The sequence below is a fragment of the Branchiostoma lanceolatum genome, chromosome 10 (genome assembly GCF_035083965.1).
Source record: "Branchiostoma lanceolatum isolate klBraLanc5 chromosome 10, klBraLanc5.hap2, whole genome shotgun sequence".
NCBI lineage: Eukaryota > Metazoa > Chordata > Leptocardii > Amphioxiformes > Branchiostomatidae > Branchiostoma > Branchiostoma lanceolatum.
In genome coordinates this window covers 8,592,501-8,611,398 of record NC_089731.1, presented here as the reverse complement: position 1 = coordinate 8,611,398, position 18,898 = coordinate 8,592,501, and the positions used below count along the sequence as shown (strand labels likewise).

The following is an 18,898-nucleotide window of genomic DNA, read 5'->3' as shown; positions in this document are numbered from 1 at the left end:
TGCCCCTACTCTTTTCGAAAGATGTGGTGGGTTCTTTTTCGTGCTCAATGTGTGGCTCTCCTTAAAGCACGGGACCTCCATTTAACGTCCTTTCTGAGGGACGTCCATAGACAAAGCTAGGTACTCATTTACACCGCGTTAGGGCGCGTGACATCTTAGGACCCCCCCCCCCCCCCGTTACATTTCACATTTCAGCGAGTTTCATATGTTTTCAAAGTGCCAACCCGCATTGGCATCATAAAACGATAATGACCGTCGTGTGTAACGTGTATGGGTCCAACACGAACAATTTTGTGACGCGGTGCTGCTTACGGAGAGGGAATCTATTCTAGAAAAAGAAGTTTCGGTCATGATCAGGGACCGGAGCTAGTAATGAATAGAAGCGTTCGGCGGGGAACTGTACTTTGACCCAATAATCGGTGTATCAGGTCTATAAACGTTGACCTTTCACCTTCCTGACATTTTCTTCGTCGCTTTGTAGCTTGTAAAATCATCTCCCATTTGACGCTGTTTTCACTATTCCTCAAGGTATTTATACCAAAGATTCGACAGGTAAGGCATTTCCGCACTGTTGATGCTGATGATCTCGCGTTTCTACGTCGATGAACTAGATTTTTACACACGTGTACGTTTGAGCACGTCATGATATGACGGGCAGGGAAGGGGGGTGGGGGGCATGTACAGTGCACCGGGAGGTCGTAGACTGGTAGTATAATTTGAAGGCTAGAATGGGTCGTTGGTCGTGTTTGTCAGGGCGGCGGCTGAAAACGGCAGTGTGTTGGTCGTATACTATGGAGAATATTTTAGATGGCTGATGAATTTGGCTTGATCTGGTCGGAAAATCGGACCTTCCAGACCAATTTACGACCATATTTCATAGCATACGACTAAAATATCTGAATACGGTCGTTTCCTTTCTACGACTTCACCATGACTATAGTTGTCTTGACAACAAGTCAAGTTACCAAGACTACAAAAACACAAATGGCTGACAGGCACTCCACCGCCATGTCAACTCTGGTGAGTGATGGGATACCGATGCATGGCTACTTATAGTTATAAGCTCGTTAACTATTCCGAGTACGCATGCGCAAGGCCAAAGATGAAGGCCCCTAACTTGTGAATAAACAGTAACGTTCTTGTCTCGACCATTGTTTTTATTTGTATAACAATGTCCAGACGTGTTTTGTTCATGTCGCAGGGACCTTCATGTATGACATATTACCCACAATATATGTCGTTACTCATGCATTTTCGGAATGGCGAACGGGCTAATTACGTTAAATTTGTAGCCTACTTGCGCATCTGCATAATGCAATACGAATTCAGTTTGAACCAGAATAGCCTGTTGTTATCTCCATGAAAAATGGAGATATAGTTTTGGGTGTGTCTCCATGAAAAAAGGAGATATAGTTTTGGGTGTGTGTGTGTGTTTGTCCGCCTGTCTGTTTGTGTTTCCGCACTACTGTAGTCATCATAACTCAAGACCCTCTTAATGGATTACAATGATATTTGGTATGTGGGCAGATGTTTTGAAGCCGAAGTTCAAGGTCGATTTTGGGCCCCCTGGTATGTGACCTTGGTACTGCAGCAGAACTTCAATTTTTGTATCTTTTGACCTGGACGTGCTGTGGTCTTAATTTTTAGGTGGCTGATAGCTTGTGATGTGATAAAAAAGGAATGTAGGTTTGGGCCCCCTAGCAGCTTCCTCTAGAACTGCAGGGGCGTTTTTGTGAAAATCTTCTAAGGAGAATAACTGAACAAAGGAACAACGGATTTCCATGATATTTAGTATGCAGGTAGCTTAGATAGAGATATACACAATGAAGTGCAAATTATGCTTATTGTGACTTAATTTGCATAGCTAATGAGGAAAATCTACATTTGCAGTGTTTTCCATTATCAGACTCAAATACTTGTAACATATGTAGTTTATGGAAAGTGGATCATCAACAGATACCAATTATGCTGATAAATTCCTAATTTGCATAATTAATGCAAAGCACAATATCTCATCTAATTGGAAAATTATAGGACTGCCAATATGATACTTAGTATGCAGGTAACTTAGACAGAGATATACATAATGTAGTGCAAATTATGCTTATTGTGACTTAATTTGCATAGCTAATGAGGAAAATCTATATTTGCAGTGTTTTCCATTATCAGACTCAAATACATGTAACATATGTAGTTTATGGAAAGTGGATCATCAACAGGTGACAATTATGCAAATAAATTACTAATTTGCATAATTAATGAAAAAACACCATTATCTAATTGGAAAATTATGGGACTGTCAATATTGCAACATGTGTAAGTTAGATAAAGGTGTTTATGACCAAGCATATATTATGCAAATGTGTGAGTCATTTGCATGAATAGAATTGTTCATGGAGATATGAGGTCGTGGAAGTCTTGTTGCTGATTGTATACAAAGGGATGATGGTTTATACATATAAAGTTGAAGAGATCCTCTAATTTCTTACGATTCAATCTTGTATTAGACATGCACCAGCCAACATGTGGGAATCCTGGTGAAGACTTGACAGCTGGACATCCTGGGAACCAGACAAACCTGGCCAAGTGAACCAACAGGGAAAAGCAGCAGGATAAAAACGTTGCTTGTTAAGAAATTTGCAGTGCAAAATCCACCCAACTTACTTAATGGTCATGCAAAAATCCAAACAACTGAAAAACTCTACCCTACATTTGTGAGGAATGCGGATATAGAACAACCATTATGTCTCACCTATCAAGCCATTTGACTTTGAGAAAACATACAGGTGAGAAACCTTTCAAATGTGACCAGTGTGATTATGCCGCCTCACAGAAGGGCCTAATGGACAGACACATCATGTCTAAACACACCGGTGAGAAACCCTACATGTGTGAGGAGTGCGGATACAGGACAGCGGACAAGTCAGCTCTAACCCGCCATATTAGAAACCACACTGGCGATAAGCCCTACAAATGTGACCAGTGTGAATATTCTGCTGCAGAGAAATGCAATCTAGACCGACACATCATGTCTAAACACACCGGTGAGAAACCCTACATGTGTGAGGAGTGCGGATACAGGACAGCGGACAAGTCAGCTCTAACCCGCCATATTAGAAACCACACTGGCGATAAGCCCTACAAATGTGACCAGTGTGAATATTCTGCTGCAGAGAAATGCAATCTAGACCGACACATCATGTCTAAACACACCGGTGAGAAACCCTACATGTGCGGGGAGTGTGGATACAGGACAGTGGACAGGTCTAACATAGCCCGACACATGAGAAGTCATACACATGAGAGACCCTACAAGTGTTGTGCATGCGATTATTCATCTGCACATAAAGGTGATTTAGAGCAGCACATCATGGTAAAACATACTGGCGAGAAACCTTATATATGTGAGGAATGCGAATACAGAACGGCTAATAGGTCTGCCCTTTCACGGCATGTAAAGATACACACAAGTGAGAGACCTTACAAATGTGATCAGTGTGATTATTCTGCAATACGCAAAAGTCATGTAGACCAACATGTCAAGGTGAAACACACTACTAAGAAACCTTGCATGTGTTTGGAATGCGGATTTGAGACAGCCACCAGGGCTCATCTGTCCATACATATGACAAAACATTCGAATGAGAAGGTGTTTAAATGTGACAAGTGTGAATATTCTGCTGTATCAAAACAACTTGTAGAGCGCCACTAATGGTGAAACATACCGGTGAGAAACCCTAGCCTACATGTGCGACGAGTGTGGATATAGGACAGCTGACAAGTCTTACCTATCCCGACATATGCGAAAGCATACAGGTGAAAAACCGTACAGATGTGGCCAATGTGAGTACTTTGCAGCACACAAAAACTCTCTTGACCAACATATCAGAACCAAACACACAAATGAGAAACCCTATGCTTGTGAGGACTGCGAGTATAGAACGGCTGTTAAGACTTCCCTTACTGTGCATAGAAAAATACATACAGGGGAGAAACCCTTTAAATGTAAGCAGTGTGACTATTCTACGATTCATAAGGCCAGTTTGCGGCAACATTTGGCGAAGCACACTGGGAAGAAACCATACGTGTGTTCAGAATGTGGGTTTGCGACGGCTCGCAAGAGTTACCTCAAACAACATGTGTCAAAGCATGTGAAAAAATAGATCGTGCTTGTTAACATTGGCTGTCACCACAGCCTGAAGCATACTTTTTCAAATGTAAGAGAGCGCAGTTTAATGACTTTCATTGAAACAGAACTTTGAAGACTTATGTAATTGTTTTTGAACCTTGTAACATTACTACTTCTTAACTGGCTTTCTGAAGTTACAAGTTTTGGAAAAAGACTTTGGTACTTTTGGGATTTGAGAGGAATGTGACTTGAATGTTTGTAAGAAATAAGTCTTTCTCTGTATGAGATTATTAAACTGTTGTTTAAGTCTATTTTGCCTCAGTAATGTGTTGTCGCTGCTTACACTTCTTGACCCTTGTGAGTCGTAGTCAACTTCATTCACTACACATTCCATAGAGCTATACAATGTATGTGTTACCTTCGTCAAGAAGGTTATGTTTATGGTGCAGCTCACTTCTTGTCTGTGTTTGTTTGCGGACAACATAACTCAAGAAGCCTTGGACGGATGGCTGGTGAACATTGGGTCAAATATAAGGGACGCATTGAGTAGAATCTGTCGACTCATTCGTCTATTTAGGTGTTAGAACGGCTAGTGGACGATATCTACGATAGGCTCACCCAAATCATATCAAATCCTAACGAAAATACTGGTCTTAAATATTCGGCACCGACTGGGTATGTAAACTTTTTCATATCATAAGTGCGCGTTAACGTCCTCCTTGAAAGTTTTGCCTTATATACTAAATTACAATTTACAAAGCAGTACCACTTCTGGCTTATGGTCGCTTAGTTGCGCGTGGTATCATGACAAATGAGCCCAGAGAAAACATTTTGTGAGGAAGGAAGATAATAACATCACTTGCAACGTCCGCGTAAACATAAAACATCGGAACGTTTTGAGCTCGGCTCTGTATATACCCATCCCAAATACTATGAGGTCGCACTCCTATTCAAACTAATGCAGTTACTCGCTTTAGTCAACGACATCGTCAATCTATCCTGTCGCGCATGGTCCCAAGCTATCTATTCCGTCTTACGACGGTTTCTCAATGAAAGACTGAGATCAGTTAAGGGTACATGTACGAAAGAAACCCTGATATGCCATAATGGTATATGTAGTTAGCACGCAACCCAATCCGTCTATTCGTATCTTATTCACATCACTAGTACTCCTTGAATTATTGGCGAGGGAACAGGGATTGCTTGAAGCCATGACACCAGGGTTAGACTTGTAGGGCTCCAAATGGTATTTTCTGAGCGATCATAGAACGTTATTCTAAGAGAATTTTAAGCAACCTTGCACTCTCAAATCCCTCAACTAAAGTTACTATTTGAAGTAACCTTGCACCTCTCAAAGTAATGGAATAAAAGTGTAAGAACTTGTACAAGTTATAAAAGCATGTGTTGTAACTTAAGCCATCAGCATGAGTTTAACACGGGTCAATGTGATGACCTTACTACTCTCCAAGCAGAGCATGGGTTTCGGCTGGTTTTTGACGTGTTTTTAGGCGTTTTTGTCAGGCTTTCTACTTTGTCATCTTTTTTTTGTCTACCCAACCCATCAACCCTTGGGTTGGCTAGACAACAACAAAAAAAGATGACAAAGTACAAAGCCTGACAAAAACGCCTAAAAACACGTCAAAAACCAGCCGAAACCCATAGACTTTACAGGACAGCACAGGAAGGCGTGAGGAAGCAAATAGGATTTGGAAAACTGCTCGGTTTCTTCTACCGGAAATAACGCGTGGAGGACATGTATGTATCATGCGCAGGTTTAATTCACTAGTAATTAAAAACAACAATCTTGCCCGTTCTCAGATACTTCAATGTTTACCTACGATGCCTAATTATAAGAAGCCTGGTATGTTATCGGTCCGTTTGCGGTCTGTCCACTGGCTGTTTTTTGTTTGAAATCAGCAGAACTCGAGAAGTTCTCAGTGAATCCTGATGATAGTTGGTAGGCGGGTGGGTAGCGTTCAGAAAAAAACGAAGCTCAAGTCCAACAATATCAATATTAATACTAATATCTCATGTCGTGGACATGCTATGGTCGGGAGTTTTTTTGGTAGATAGCTCTTGGGACAGAGACTAAGTGGTGTACGGCCCCCTAGCGGCTTTTTCGAAACTGCATTAGGGCGTTTTGTTGGAAACTTTAGAAAGAGATAACTTGAGCATGGGCTAATGTGGATTTCCGTTGTTTTTGGCGTGAAGGTAGCTTCGGTGATGATTAACAGTAATATCCTTTTTATGGGGGAAAAACTTCTTAACTTTAAGAGAACCATTAAACAAAGTATGGTAAAGAGTGACGTGGTACTGCTTATGGAGAATGAAGCTATTCTCCAAGCGGCGGTCAGCCTAAAGCGTACTTTGACCCATCAATTGGTGTATCAGGGCTCTGGAAGTTGACCTTTCGCCTTCCTGACATTTTCGTTGTCGTTTTGTTTGTTCAAGGAGGTTATATAACCTCTTTGGTTTGTTCTGGTAAACACGTCTCCCATTTGTAGCTGTTTTCAGCATTCTTCAAGGTATTCATTACAGCAGATGTACCAAAAATTCGACAGGTAAGCCTTTTCCGCACTGTTGATGCTGATTATGTCGTGTTTTTACGTCGATTAATTAGATTTACAGGCGTGTGCGTCTGAGGAAACGTCATGGGGGGAGGGGGAGGAGGTAAGGAACGTTGACCCAAACTGGTAACAGACTGGGCCATTGCAAGGTGACCTGCTTTACGATAAATTCAGAAAGGCAGTGGCTACTTAATATAAGTTCGTTCTTTATTCCAAATACGCATGCGCAATGCCAAAAGTAAAGGCCACTGACTTCAAATTACAGTAACGTTCTTGTCTCGACCATTGTTACTACTTGCATAACAATGTCCAGACGTGTTTGTTCGTGTACATGTGGGCCATTGAAAGGTGGTCTGCTTTACCGTCAACGCTTTACGATAAATTCAGAAAGGCAGTGGCTACTTATAAGCTCGTTCTCTATTCCGTGTACGCATGCGCAAGGCCGAAAGTGAACTTCAAATTACAGTAACGTTCTTGTCTCGACATCTCGACACATTGTTACTGTTTGCATAACAGCAGTCCATACTTGTTTGTTCATGTCGCAGCAGGCCGTGGAAACTAGGGCATTCACGAAATCGAGGCTCGTTTCAAGCGCAAGGGATGACGGGTATAATTTGTGGCGGCAAACTTAAACTGCAAACTTCTCCTTTTCTGTTCTATACTGTCTCTCTGCCACATATATATATTTCAATACGAGTTTAGTTTCAACTAAAACCACCCCTCGTTGTTGGATGATGGTTTGTATGTAAAATTGAACAGATCCTCCCATTTCTTATGATTTAGACATGCACCAGCCAACATGTGGGAATCCTGGTGAAGACTCGACAGCTGGACAGCCCGATTATTCTGCTGCAGCGAGAAACGCAATGGACACACACGTTATGTCTGAACACACCGGTCAGAAACCCTACATGTGTGAGGAGTGCGGATACAGGACAGACGACAAGTCAGCTCTAAACCGACATATTAGAAACCACTCTGACGATAAGCCCTACAAATGTGACCAGTGTGAATATTCTTCTGTACGGAAATACAAAGTAGACATACATGTAATGTTTAAACACACCGGTGAGAAACCCTACATGTGCGGGGAGTGCGGATACAGGACAGCTGACTGGTCTAACATGGACCGACACATGAGAAGTCATACACGTGAGAAACCTTACAAGTGTTGTGAATGCGATTATTCGTCTGCACATAAAGGTGATTTAGAGCAGCACATCATGGTAAAACACACTGGCGAGAAACCTTACGTATGTGAGGAGTGCGAATACAAAACGGCTTATAAGTCTGCCCTTTCTCAGCATGTAAAAATACACACAGGTGAGAAACCTTACAAATGTGATCGTTGTGACTATTCTGCAATACGCAAAAGTCGTGTAGAAGAACACATCAGGGCGAAACACACTGGTGAAAAACCCTACACGTGTTTGGAATGCGGATTCAAGACAGCCAAAAAGGCTTATCTGTCCATACATATGACAAAACATGCGAGTGAGAAGCGGTATAAATGTGACAAGTGTGAATATTCTGCTCTATCAAAACAACTTGTAGAGCGTCACTTCATGAGAAAACACACTGGTGAGAAACCCTTCATGTGCGGGGAGTGTGGATACAGAACAGTTGACAGGTCGTACCTGTTACAACATATGAGAAAACATACAGGTGAAAAACCAAAACCCTACATGTGCGACGAGTGTGGATACAGGACAGCTGACAGGTCTTACCTATCCCGACATATGAGAAAACATACAGGTGAAAAGCCATACAAGTGTGGCCAATGTGAGTACTCTGCAGCACACAAAAACTCTCTTGACCAACATATCATAACCAAACACACAGATGAGAAACCCTATGCTTGTGAGGACTGCGATTATAGAACGGCTGTTAAGACTTCCCTTACTGTGCATAGAAAAATACATAAAGGGGAGAAACCCTTTAAATGTGAGCAGTGTGACTATTCTTCGATTCGATTCTTTGATTTGCAGCGACATTTGGCAAAGCACACTGGAAAGAAACCATATGTGTGTTCGGAGTGTGGGTTTGCGACGGCACAGAAGTGTTACCTCAAACAACATGTGTCAAAGCATGAGGAAAAGTAGATTGCGGTTGTTGACATTGGCTGTCACCACAGCCTGAAGCAATGTAAGAGAGCGTAGTTTGATGACTTGCATTGAAACAGAACTTTGAAGACTTATGTAATTGTTTTTGAACCTTGTAACATTACTACTTCTTACCTGGCTTTCTGGAGTAACAAGTTTTGAAAAAGGACTTTGGAACTTTAAGGATTTGAGAGGAATGGGACTTGAATGTTTGTAAGATGTGAGTCTTACTCTGAATGAGATGATTAAACTGTTGCTTAAGTCTATTTCGCCTCAGTAATGTGTTGTTGCTGCTTGCACTTCTTGACCCTTGTGAGTCGTAGTCTACTTCATTCACTACACATTCCATAGAGCTAAATTTGTTACCTTCGTCAAGAAGGTTATGTTTTTGGTGTGATTCACTACTTGTCCGTGTGTTTGCAGACAACATAAGTCAAGAAGCCTTGGATGGATGTCCATGATATTTGGTAGGTGGACTGGTGAACACAGATCAAAGGGCCGCAGTGAGCGCTCAAGGATCGCAGCGAGCGCTCTACGAGGATTGAATGGTCTCATCTGTAGTTCAAACAAATTTCATTCTTGAAGTGGTGTATCTTGAATTTATGGGAATTTTGTGGTCAACTCATACTTTTGCTCATGGGTAATACATGCTTTCATTCAGATAAAATTCCCTCCAAGTTTTATTGTCAGTAGTTCAAAAGGTATTTCAAAATTCTGTGATTTCAGTTATCATCCTATTATAACGTAGCATGATAAAAGATATTTATTGCAAACAGGTTACATGGCACACAACACAGAAAAAACATATTTCAACATAAGTTGAACAAATATATAACTTAAAACACACGCTGAGCAACCGTGCAGCGACCAGAATTGAATTTGATTCCCCCTTGATTTCATAATTTTAATGTAATGCAAGAGGTAAATGTATGAATTCAAAGACAACATAGCACACAAAACGTTAAAAAAATTCGTTCTTTATCTCTTGAATTCGTTGAGTGATCTGTGAAATCTGTGGTTGCTCATAAAGAGTTGCTGACATTTGAGATTTTGGTCTAGCGTGCTAGGGTCGCCGTAGAGATTCCACTTGAGCACGTTTTCCAGGAGTTCGGCACTCTCACGGCGCTCTGGCGAATTATAGGTCGCTGTGAGAGCGCGGCGAGAGCGCCGTCCAAGTGGAAGGGGTATTAGTTGCGCGTGATATCATGACAAATGAGCCCAGAGAAAACAGTTTGTGAGGAAAGAAGATAATAACATCACTTGCAACGTCCGCGTAAACATAAAACATCTGAACGTAGTGAGCTCGGCTCTGTATATCCCCATCCCAAATACTATTGGCCTTGAAATGAGATCGCACTCCTATTCAAACTAATGCGGTTACTCTGCTTTAGTCAACGACATCGTCAATCTATCCTGTCGCGTATGGTCCTAAGCTATTTATTCCGTTTTACGAGGGGTCCTCAATGAAAGACTGAGATCAGTTAGGGTACATGTACGAAAGTAACCCTGATGTGGTATATGTAGCTAGCACGCAACCCAATCCGTCTATTCGTATTTTATTCACATCACTCCTCGAATTATTGGCAAGGGAGCAGGGAGTGCTTGAAGCCATGGTTCCATGACACCAGGGTTAGATTTCTAAGGCTCCAAATGGTATTATCTGAGCGAGCATAGAACGTTATTCTAAGAAATTTTTAAGCAACCTTGCACTCTCAATTCCCCCAGCTAAAATTATTATTTGAAGTTACCTTACATTACCTCTCGAAGTAATGGAGTGTAAGAACTTGTACAAGTTATAAAAGCATGTTTTATAACTTTATACATTAGTCGGGTCTTCTCATGTGACCCTGAAACGGACAACCTTCCCTTGCGGAATACGTTTGAAACAAATTGAGCTAGAAGTCCACGACCTCGTACCGACCTTGCGGAAGAAGGTCAAAACTAAATTGACCTCAGAAGTCCACGACCTCAAATACTATTGACTCATATTACGATAGAAATGGTGCCATAACCTCTTGATAGTTCCAACTGTTACACCAAAGAGATCTTTTTAAACTGTATCAGTGAAACCAGAAAACTGTTTTCCAGCGGCCCACTGTCATATGTTTGTTGGCCTGGATTTCCAACAAAAGGCACACTGCAGTTCCAAAAAGGCCAATAGGGGGCCCATACCTGCACCAGTTACTCTGTACACCAACAGCTACACATATATGTACCACCATAGCCTGTCCATATGTCGATGTCGAAACCGGACTTAACGTTGCAGTACCTTGGGAAGCCGTTAGGAAGCCCATTATCGAACTTGACCTTTATTTTCCAGGCCCGTACCCACCTACATAGTAGATCTCATACGGATCCACAGCTTCTCGAGTTCTGCTTTTTACACAAACACACGCACGCACGCACGCACACACACAACACGCGCACGCACGCACGCACGCACACACACACACACAAACAAACAAACGCACGCGCACACACAACACACACACACACACACATACACATCCACAAACACATCCACAAATGGCACGAAAACATTCGTTTCGGAAATCATATCCCTCCCCATGACACACACCACCAAGAAAAAATCAAATAGCGCCTTCTAGTGGGGGTGGGCTTCTGTGCGCAGCAATCTGGTCTAACAGACTTTTTTCTTTTACAATTTGTCAGGAATTACTACTTATCATTCAAGATGCAACACAAGCCATACATTTCAGTGAGTTCACAGTCATATCTTTGCAAAGCATACCAACCCGCAATGGCGCCAAAAAGTATTTTAACATAAAATAATAATGGCCGTCGTGTGTAACTTGTATTGGTCCAACGCGAACAATTTTGTGAACGAAAACAATTAAATATTGATTACAAACCCTCGTAATTTCCCAGACAGACTGATTCAGAGCAGGTGTATAATTCTGTCCTGGTTGAAAGAGTCAACTTTGTCGTTAAAAATTATGCCCCTAGGACTTGTTGCTATATCTGTCATGTTCTTGGGGATGGTGTGCCTCACTCCATGCGTCTTAGGGCAGTCTGGGACCATCAGTTACTCCGGGCCGGACGTGAACAGCGAGGAGTCCGAGTCTATACACATGCCAGACTACCTGAGGTGTGACGCCTGTAGGGTCATTGCGTATAAGGTAATGGTTAAAAAGAGCAATTCTTGCTGCATGTTCTGAAGCGTTTCTCTTTATCTTTCTCAACAGATACACTCATACGCACACACACACAAATACACACGGACACGCGCACACACACACACACACAGATGCACACACAAACACAAAAACACGCACACATACACAGATATATATACCCATTCTAGTTCTTGTTGTTGTTCTTGTTGTTGTACTGGACAACTCCCCTTTAGTTTGGGAAAACTCCAGGGGTAGTCGTACACACATAAACACAGAAACACCTACACGAGTACAAATACAAACACACACACACACACACACACACACACACACACACACACACACACACACACACACACACACACACACACACACACACTGGTATCACCGTATTTCGGTACCAACTAAAATGTACTCCTTGCGTTAAGTTCACACAGAAGTTGGACAAGATGACCACCCGACCGAAGGGAAGAGGAGAAAAAGAGCTACTGCTATCTGAAGTCATCGACGGGTTAGAGACCATTTGTGATGAGGATTGGAAAGAGTAAGTGTCATTGATACAGCATGCTGCACAAAATCCTGTGGAATGAATTTCGATTTGCTTGGCAAAATTTTACACATGCAGGGTATACCGATACAGTTATATGTGGGGTTAGTGTCCACCATACTGATAAAGGGCGACTAAGTTGAAGTTACTTTATTGGCTAGGAACTGACTAATGACGACGCGCCATGTCTTCGTTATAGTTTGAAATAGACCAATCACAGGACGACACCCATTGCCTTTAAAATCGAGAATGTCGGGCAGGGCGCCAGGTCTGTGCTTGTGTATCTAGTCGCCTGAAGAAGTTTGGCAATTATACTTTGGCGGTAATGCGATTATGTGGTATGCATCACAGGATGAGGGGCTTATAAACATGCCTAATCGGATTTGTTTATGTGTTGAGTACGGATGCATGCAGTGTCGGTCGACAGTGTTAGGAAAGATTAACAGTTGTCAAGTAACGTATTTTTTTGGCACAGCATGCTGGATAAGCTTACGGTTATCCTTTGAGCACGTCTAAAGGAAATAAAAAATGTCATCATGGTTATGATGAGATTATGTAGGTTTTTTTACAAAACGTCTGGTGTATAGACGTGGGTCGAGAGATGTGTCAGTCAAAAGTAATGAGAAAGCGTGACCTTTCGGCAAAGATCAACGTCTACGTCTTTCCCTTCAATTCATCTGTAGAAGATTACGGAATTATATACTGTAAGGTGATTAGGATTTTTCTCTAAGCAAGGCCCTGGGGTAGGAATATTAATAGTACATTTGTATAGAAGCCTTAACGAGGTAATTCATGATAAAGCGTCTGCTACCTTGGCCTTAACAAGATGGTACCAGGCTCGTTCTCATTCAAATGTACACATTTTGTAATCTCCGTTACTAATTGAAATAAGACGTTCCTGGCATCAGGATATGCCACATATAAGATGTCAAACTGTAGTTTTTATGACGACTTAAAACTTTTCCAGCTTTTAAAAACGGCGGTTTGGTACCTTTTATGTGGCATATCTTAATGTCAGGAACGTCTTACTTCTAAGGGTAACGGAGATTACAAAATGTGTACATTTAAATGAGAACGAGCGACCTATGTTAGTAGCATGGCATGTCGAACAATAGTCGGTCACAATCTTCCCCACCAACCTCTTCTTGGAAAGTAGGAAAGACGGGGAACTTTCTTTGAGGGTCTTTCATTCAATCTACACAATGTTCCATACAAATACAATTTGAGCTGAGGTGACACACCTTCACTGACCTTGCGCACTGATACATTTCAGCACGGGTGTAAAAGAGGTTGAGGGAGTGAAGCGGCTCTCGGGGCCGGGGTTGGAGACGAAGGAGGTACCAGGCGTTACCGCTTCGGGGCAGAAGTGGCCACAGAGGTAAGCAAAGACAAACATTCGGTGACAATTTGTCACATGACAAGCATCTAATTCCAATGTGTTCGTGACATTCCAATCGATAGATTTCGTTGTAAACACTTGTTGGTTGTTTTTTTACTGTTTGTTTTTTTTCAAATGGAGCTTATATTGTACATCGTGAACTCAGTGTTGGAGTTTTCACAACAAATACATGTGTCACGTAAGCAAGAGCAGTTTTTTTTTGGGGGGGGGGGGGGAATATGTGCTGTGCTACAAAGTGTAACATTGTTTTATGATTGTATGAAAATTAATACGTTCATGAATATCGACATTTTCCCCTTCAGGATGCATGAGATGTGCTTTATGTACATCGGGGACATCGGAGAAGAAGTACTGTACGATGTGTTCAAGAGAGAACGGAACCTGGAAAACCTCATGTGCCATCAGAAGGACGGACATTGTCATCCCAAGAACCTCAAAGTCAAGAAAGTCAACGATGAACTCTGACCCGTCATTTACTTTCTTAATAGCTCCCCCCCCCAACTTTAGTTAATGGAATAGCCCTTCATTTCCCATTTCCATTCCGATTTGCAGCAGATTGCGTGTGGATATAAATATAGTAATCAGTGTTATGCATGGAATTGATGATATAATTTTACGTGCACGCCATTCTTTATTAGATGTTAGACCTAGGAAAAAAGTTGTGTTTCCGGCTACCCGACCAACACTACCAAAAACCCGCAGACCCTATACGTTTTTTGTGGAACGCTGGCATAGGAACGGACATAAAATTTCGATCTGAGTGATAAAATTTAAAACAGACTGCCCTGTATATATAATATTTCACACTCTGTAAACAGATGAAGTCTTTGAACAGTCGATTTAAGTTCTGTTTATGAATATTCTTCTATTTGTACAATGTATATCTATAGGATTACACTATAATGTTGAAAACACCATGTACCAGTGCCTGATGCACTTCAATTTTAAAAGGCTAAAATCTAAAGATCTAAAATACAAAAAAGAGAATCCCTACTTCGCTACTGATTCTATTTCTTGGGGGGAAACACGATTTCGTTTTTGCCGGGCCTAAGCACATTGCGAATTGCATCAATAAATATCACACTATGATTTGTGTCGGACTCTACTGATGAATTATTGAAGAACTGGAATTAAATCCTGAACATTATGGTGGTTCAATCAGAAGTGACAGCATTCTAAGAAAATGCGACGTGGATTCCGCTGATTAGAAGTTGATTAATGGAATACAGCAATTAGAATTGTCACACGCGGTGAATATCAAAGCTAAGCAATGTACTATATCAAAGTGCAAGTCAACTTGGGAGCTTTTCCAAGTTATCCATCACACGTATGAAATTGTGCTAAATGATAGCCTCACTAACGAGTTGTGACATTATGAGAGAAAGACCACAACTTCAAACCGAGTATAAAAAAGAACGCCACATAAACAAGAAAAAAGTGTCACGTCTGCTAAGGAGGTTACTAACCTCCATTGACATTAATCCACCGGGTTACATAGATCCGCCACTTTGAAAAACAGTGGGTTTGAGAGATCTCTAGTGCAGCACCCCCAGGTATGCAGACTTTGGGTATACGGGAGTGTATTATACTGGGGGACGTTGGGTTGGAGATCTGTTTGGATGTATCTTTTCAGGGTGGCAGAATTATTTGCCCTGGTGGAATTACGTTAGTAGATTGTTTTGTGAGAGGTAAAACTAAAGTTTGAAATGTTGTACCGTCAAAGCTATGAAATTAATCTTATGCCGCATGTTTAAACTGGTGCCGACTGAGGTCATGGTCACGTGACTGTTGTCATGGTCACCACAGCGCACAATAGTTAAGCGACGTTCTAGAATGGTTAAACACGTTTAGTATCGTGGTTACCACACGTAGTGCTTTTTAGTTCTCCGTGCACTGCTCCTAAATTATTCATAAACTTTCCAAGATAAAATCATCGCCATGGATCCACACGAGTCAGGAGATGACGCGGAGGAATTCCTGGCTCAGTTTGACTGTAAGTAATTTGCTGTGAAGATAGCTAAGCCTATAAAGTTTAGTCGAAACCGACAAAGTCTGTTTGTATGGCACCACCAAACAATGGTAGCAAAGCCAAATGTCGAAACACTTACGTGGCGCCACATGCATACATGGAAACGGTGCAAAAGACCTTTACAGTTGATACCCTCAAGATAATAGCTTACGTTCGTTTAAGCTTTACATGAAATGTTGAAACAAACCTATGTACGTTTGCATGGCTAATGACCCGTGTAAACGACCTTGGTAACGTTACCATACTACATGGAAGTGGCCAGTGTTTACAAACGACCTTGGCAATACTCTGAAGTTTAAAGCTGACGTTTTTTTCAAAGCTCTCCGTAATGGCGCCACATACATGTGCATAAGACACAGTGTGTCCGAACTCGTAAAAGCTCTCGAACTAAAAGCTTAGTCAATACGCTCGTCCAAGCTTTCCACCAAGGTTCAGTGGCTCGATAGGGTTCATGCTTCCTTGAAGAGTTCATGTAGGTGCAAAAGGCATAGAAGTAAAATTTGCCCTGACGCTCACCGTCAACATTTCTAAACTATAGTGATGAACAGTCTCTTAGACTTATCAATTATTCTATCAAACATTCAGATTAATAGTTTTACTATTATTATTATATATTAATTATCAATGAACAGACCAGAAGGAATTGACAAGAGGCAATTTGTAACACTCGCGCAGCACTGTCTCACCCGTCGGAACCCTGGTGACCCGCCGCGGAAATGGGCTGCCTGCGACACTTTTCCGTTTACACGAGGATGGGCCGTGTCGCAGACTCCCCGCGATGTGTCGTACGTCAACCCTGGAGGCGCCACAAGAAAACGCCGAGGCGCCTCGCGAGGCCTGTTTACACGGGTCAAAAATCTGTCCTAGGACACTCGTCGTAGGTGCCTCGCGTAAACCCGGCCCTAAATTTGCATCTCTCTAAGACACACAATCAGTAATCTATAGCAACACGGTAACGTTGCTATATGTGCGTCTATCTTGAAATCCCGAAAACCTATAGAGCGCTGAAGATTAGGGCAAGCAACAATTTCTAATGCGCCAAAAGGCGATTACCTTGCGCACAACATTTCTGCAAGTCTAAGAACATTTTGATTGCATTGAACGCTTTTCTACCTTGCTGTGGACGCCAGACCACACGAGACGGTCATTTCTATGTATCTTATCTAACTGACACATTCTATACTCTAATCGATCGACTCTAGAACAGGTTCTTCGAACTGGGCAGTTCTGTCCATGAGTTCACAGAGAACACCCGTTCTGTCGACTGTTTATACTATCCTACAGAGTTAACGCCACCATTTCCCGGTACTGGTTACTCCGTCCTTACATTTGTTTGTCCAACAGTACCTCCCTCTAGCATCGAGGTGGACTGGGACACCCTCCTATCCCCGGGTGGATGGAAGTGTCCATCTGATCAACATGGCGTCACCCATGACATTGAAGACGGGGATTCGTCTGGCTCGAACCTAAAGTGTGACCGTGGTCGCTGCGGCCTCCACTCGAGTTCCATGGCCTCTGATCACGACGATAAAGTCAAAGAATATATGCCGGATAAAGGTGAGAAACATGCTGGGTTTATGTGCTGTTCCCTTTGAAAATAAACACAAATCGCGCCGTAACTAAACTTGCGAAACAGCAATCATAAGCTTAGACTTGCAAAATACATTTGTACATGAATCACCGAAATATGTGTCATCTCGCGTTCTCGTTGTCAGAGCTATCCTTTGAATCATGAAACCATTCTTCCAGCTCTGCTGAGGGAGCTTGGATACTCGGACAACGAAGATGACGATCCCGAATGGACCGACCACCACCTTTTGCATTCAGCCGAGGCTACAGCAGAAGCGCCACCTTCTGAGCCTGCATACACTGCAGTCGCACAGCCGAAGGAGTTGAACCCAGCGTACCTGTCCGTCCAACCTTCTGAAAGACTGTGCAAGCTTGTGAATAACCAAATGGTACGTTTGAAACATAGCTTCGTCGACTCCTCTGAACATGGCTGCGTTTCTGACAACACCATGCCCTTGAGCAAATCCTTCAGCGAAGTGTCGAGAAGGGAATGCTCTCCATCCAAGGCGTCGTCCTCTCTACTCCGCAGGCCCTCCTCCGAGCCTATCCGTAAGGTCTGCTCGCATCCACCGGCCAATTTTGTCGTCTCCCCCTCCTGTCCGTACTTTGGGCTGGTCCCGTCTCACGTGGAGATAGAAATGGAGAGGCGACATGCCAGACGAGCTGAAAGGGAGCCAAGGATCGACCGAGTTTTCATGGACGAGCTTCACAACATGTGGACGGAGAGAAGGAAAACTCGTCACATGGCGGAGGAGGTCATCCAAGGCGTGATTAGTAGCGCCACACAGCGGCTAGAAGCCGATCTACAGGGCGTCGTTCAGCCACCGAGGGATCCAGGGGAAGTTTCCAAATCAAGCACCAGTGTAACCCACGACGAGAACGAGTTGACGGAGACCACTACAACTCGACTGAGGGTGGAGGAGCTCATCCAATGCGTGATTAGTAGCGCCACACAGCGACTAGAAGCAGAACTGCAGGGCGTCATTGAGCGGCCGAGTGTTTCAGGGCAGATCTCGACAGCAAGCACCAGAGTAGATTACCAAGATGATACACAACAGGCAGGTGCAGATAGCTCAGAAGTTACTAAAGATGAGAGCATATCATCTCCAGCAACTTCCGCAGTGATTGGTTCAAAAATAGCCGCCATGCGACAACTGTTGGAACAGCAGATGGACAAAAACCCCTTGCTCAGTGGCCCATCTTCCAACAAACGTGCTGCTGCAACATTTCTCTCTGATAATCTTGACAAGGATGCGGCTAGCACGGCTGTAAAACAAGCAGGCCAGAAGAAAATCACGAAAACTGTGTCACCTGGAATCATGAAAGTTTTGGACCAACTATCAGCGGAGACAGTGAAGAAAGACGACGTCAGTCCGACTTCAAGAGACACCGCCATTGAAATGAGGAGGGAAGCTTTCA

At 42.7% G+C, this 18,898-nt stretch overlaps 4 protein-coding genes across 4 annotated transcripts in view; all 4 read left to right on the top strand.

The window, feature by feature from the left end:
• Positions 1-437: 437 nt before the first annotated feature.
• Positions 438-4,440, top strand: LOC136443706 (zinc finger protein 568-like). The gene is made up of 2 exons (XM_066441055.1): positions 438-552; positions 2,508-4,440. Exon 2 carries the CDS (start codon positions 2,744-2,746, stop codon positions 3,710-3,712), a length of 969 nt encoding a protein of 322 aa, XP_066297152.1. The 5' UTR covers positions 438-552; positions 2,508-2,743; the 3' UTR covers positions 3,713-4,440.
• Positions 4,441-6,582: 2,142 nt separating this feature from the next.
• Positions 6,583-9,078, top strand: LOC136443623 (zinc finger protein 84-like). Its single transcript, XM_066440939.1, has 2 exons — positions 6,583-6,690; positions 7,480-9,078. The coding sequence occupies exon 2, from the start codon at positions 7,482-7,484 to the stop codon at positions 8,796-8,798; it is 1,317 nt and encodes a 438-aa protein (XP_066297036.1). The 5' UTR covers positions 6,583-6,690; positions 7,480-7,481; the 3' UTR covers positions 8,799-9,078.
• A 2,678-nt stretch (positions 9,079-11,756) lies between these two features.
• LOC136443815 (marginal zone B- and B1-cell-specific protein-like) lies at positions 11,757-14,566 on the top strand. Its single transcript, XM_066441181.1, has 4 exons — positions 11,757-11,938; positions 12,364-12,479; positions 13,756-13,860; positions 14,184-14,566. Exons 1-4 carry the CDS (start codon positions 11,786-11,788, stop codon positions 14,344-14,346), a joined length of 537 nt encoding a protein of 178 aa, XP_066297278.1. The 5' UTR covers positions 11,757-11,785; the 3' UTR covers positions 14,347-14,566.
• A 1,173-nt stretch (positions 14,567-15,739) lies between these two features.
• Positions 15,740-18,898, top strand: part of LOC136444060 (uncharacterized) — a 4,109-nt gene continuing 950 nt past the window's right edge. Inside the window, exons 1-3 of the mRNA XM_066441520.1 lie at positions 15,740-15,874; positions 17,255-17,467; positions 17,660-18,898. The exon at positions 17,660-18,898 is cut by the window's right edge and continues 950 nt beyond it. Coding sequence (XP_066297617.1) covers positions 15,820-15,874; positions 17,255-17,467; positions 17,660-18,898 — 1,507 coding nt within the window. The 5' untranslated portion in view covers positions 15,740-15,819. The remainder of the gene's footprint in view (positions 15,875-17,254; positions 17,468-17,659) is intronic.

Coding starts and splice junctions, on each gene's coding strand:
- LOC136443706 (XM_066441055.1), top strand. CDS start 2,744: ATGTCTCACCTATCAAGCCATTTGACTTTGAGAAAACATACAGGTGAG.
- LOC136443623 (XM_066440939.1), top strand. CDS start 7,482: ATGCACCAGCCAACATGTGGGAATCCTGGTGAAGACTCGACAGCTGGA.
- LOC136443815 (XM_066441181.1), top strand. CDS start 11,786: ATGTTCTTGGGGATGGTGTGCCTCACTCCATGCGTCTTAGGGCAGTCT. Junction 11,939..12,363: donor GTAGGGTCATTGCGTATAAG/GTAATGGTTAAA, acceptor CCTTGCGTTAAG/TTCACACAGAAGTTGGACAA. Junction 12,480..13,755: donor TGTGATGAGGATTGGAAAGA/GTAAGTGTCATT, acceptor GATACATTTCAG/CACGGGTGTAAAAGAGGTTG.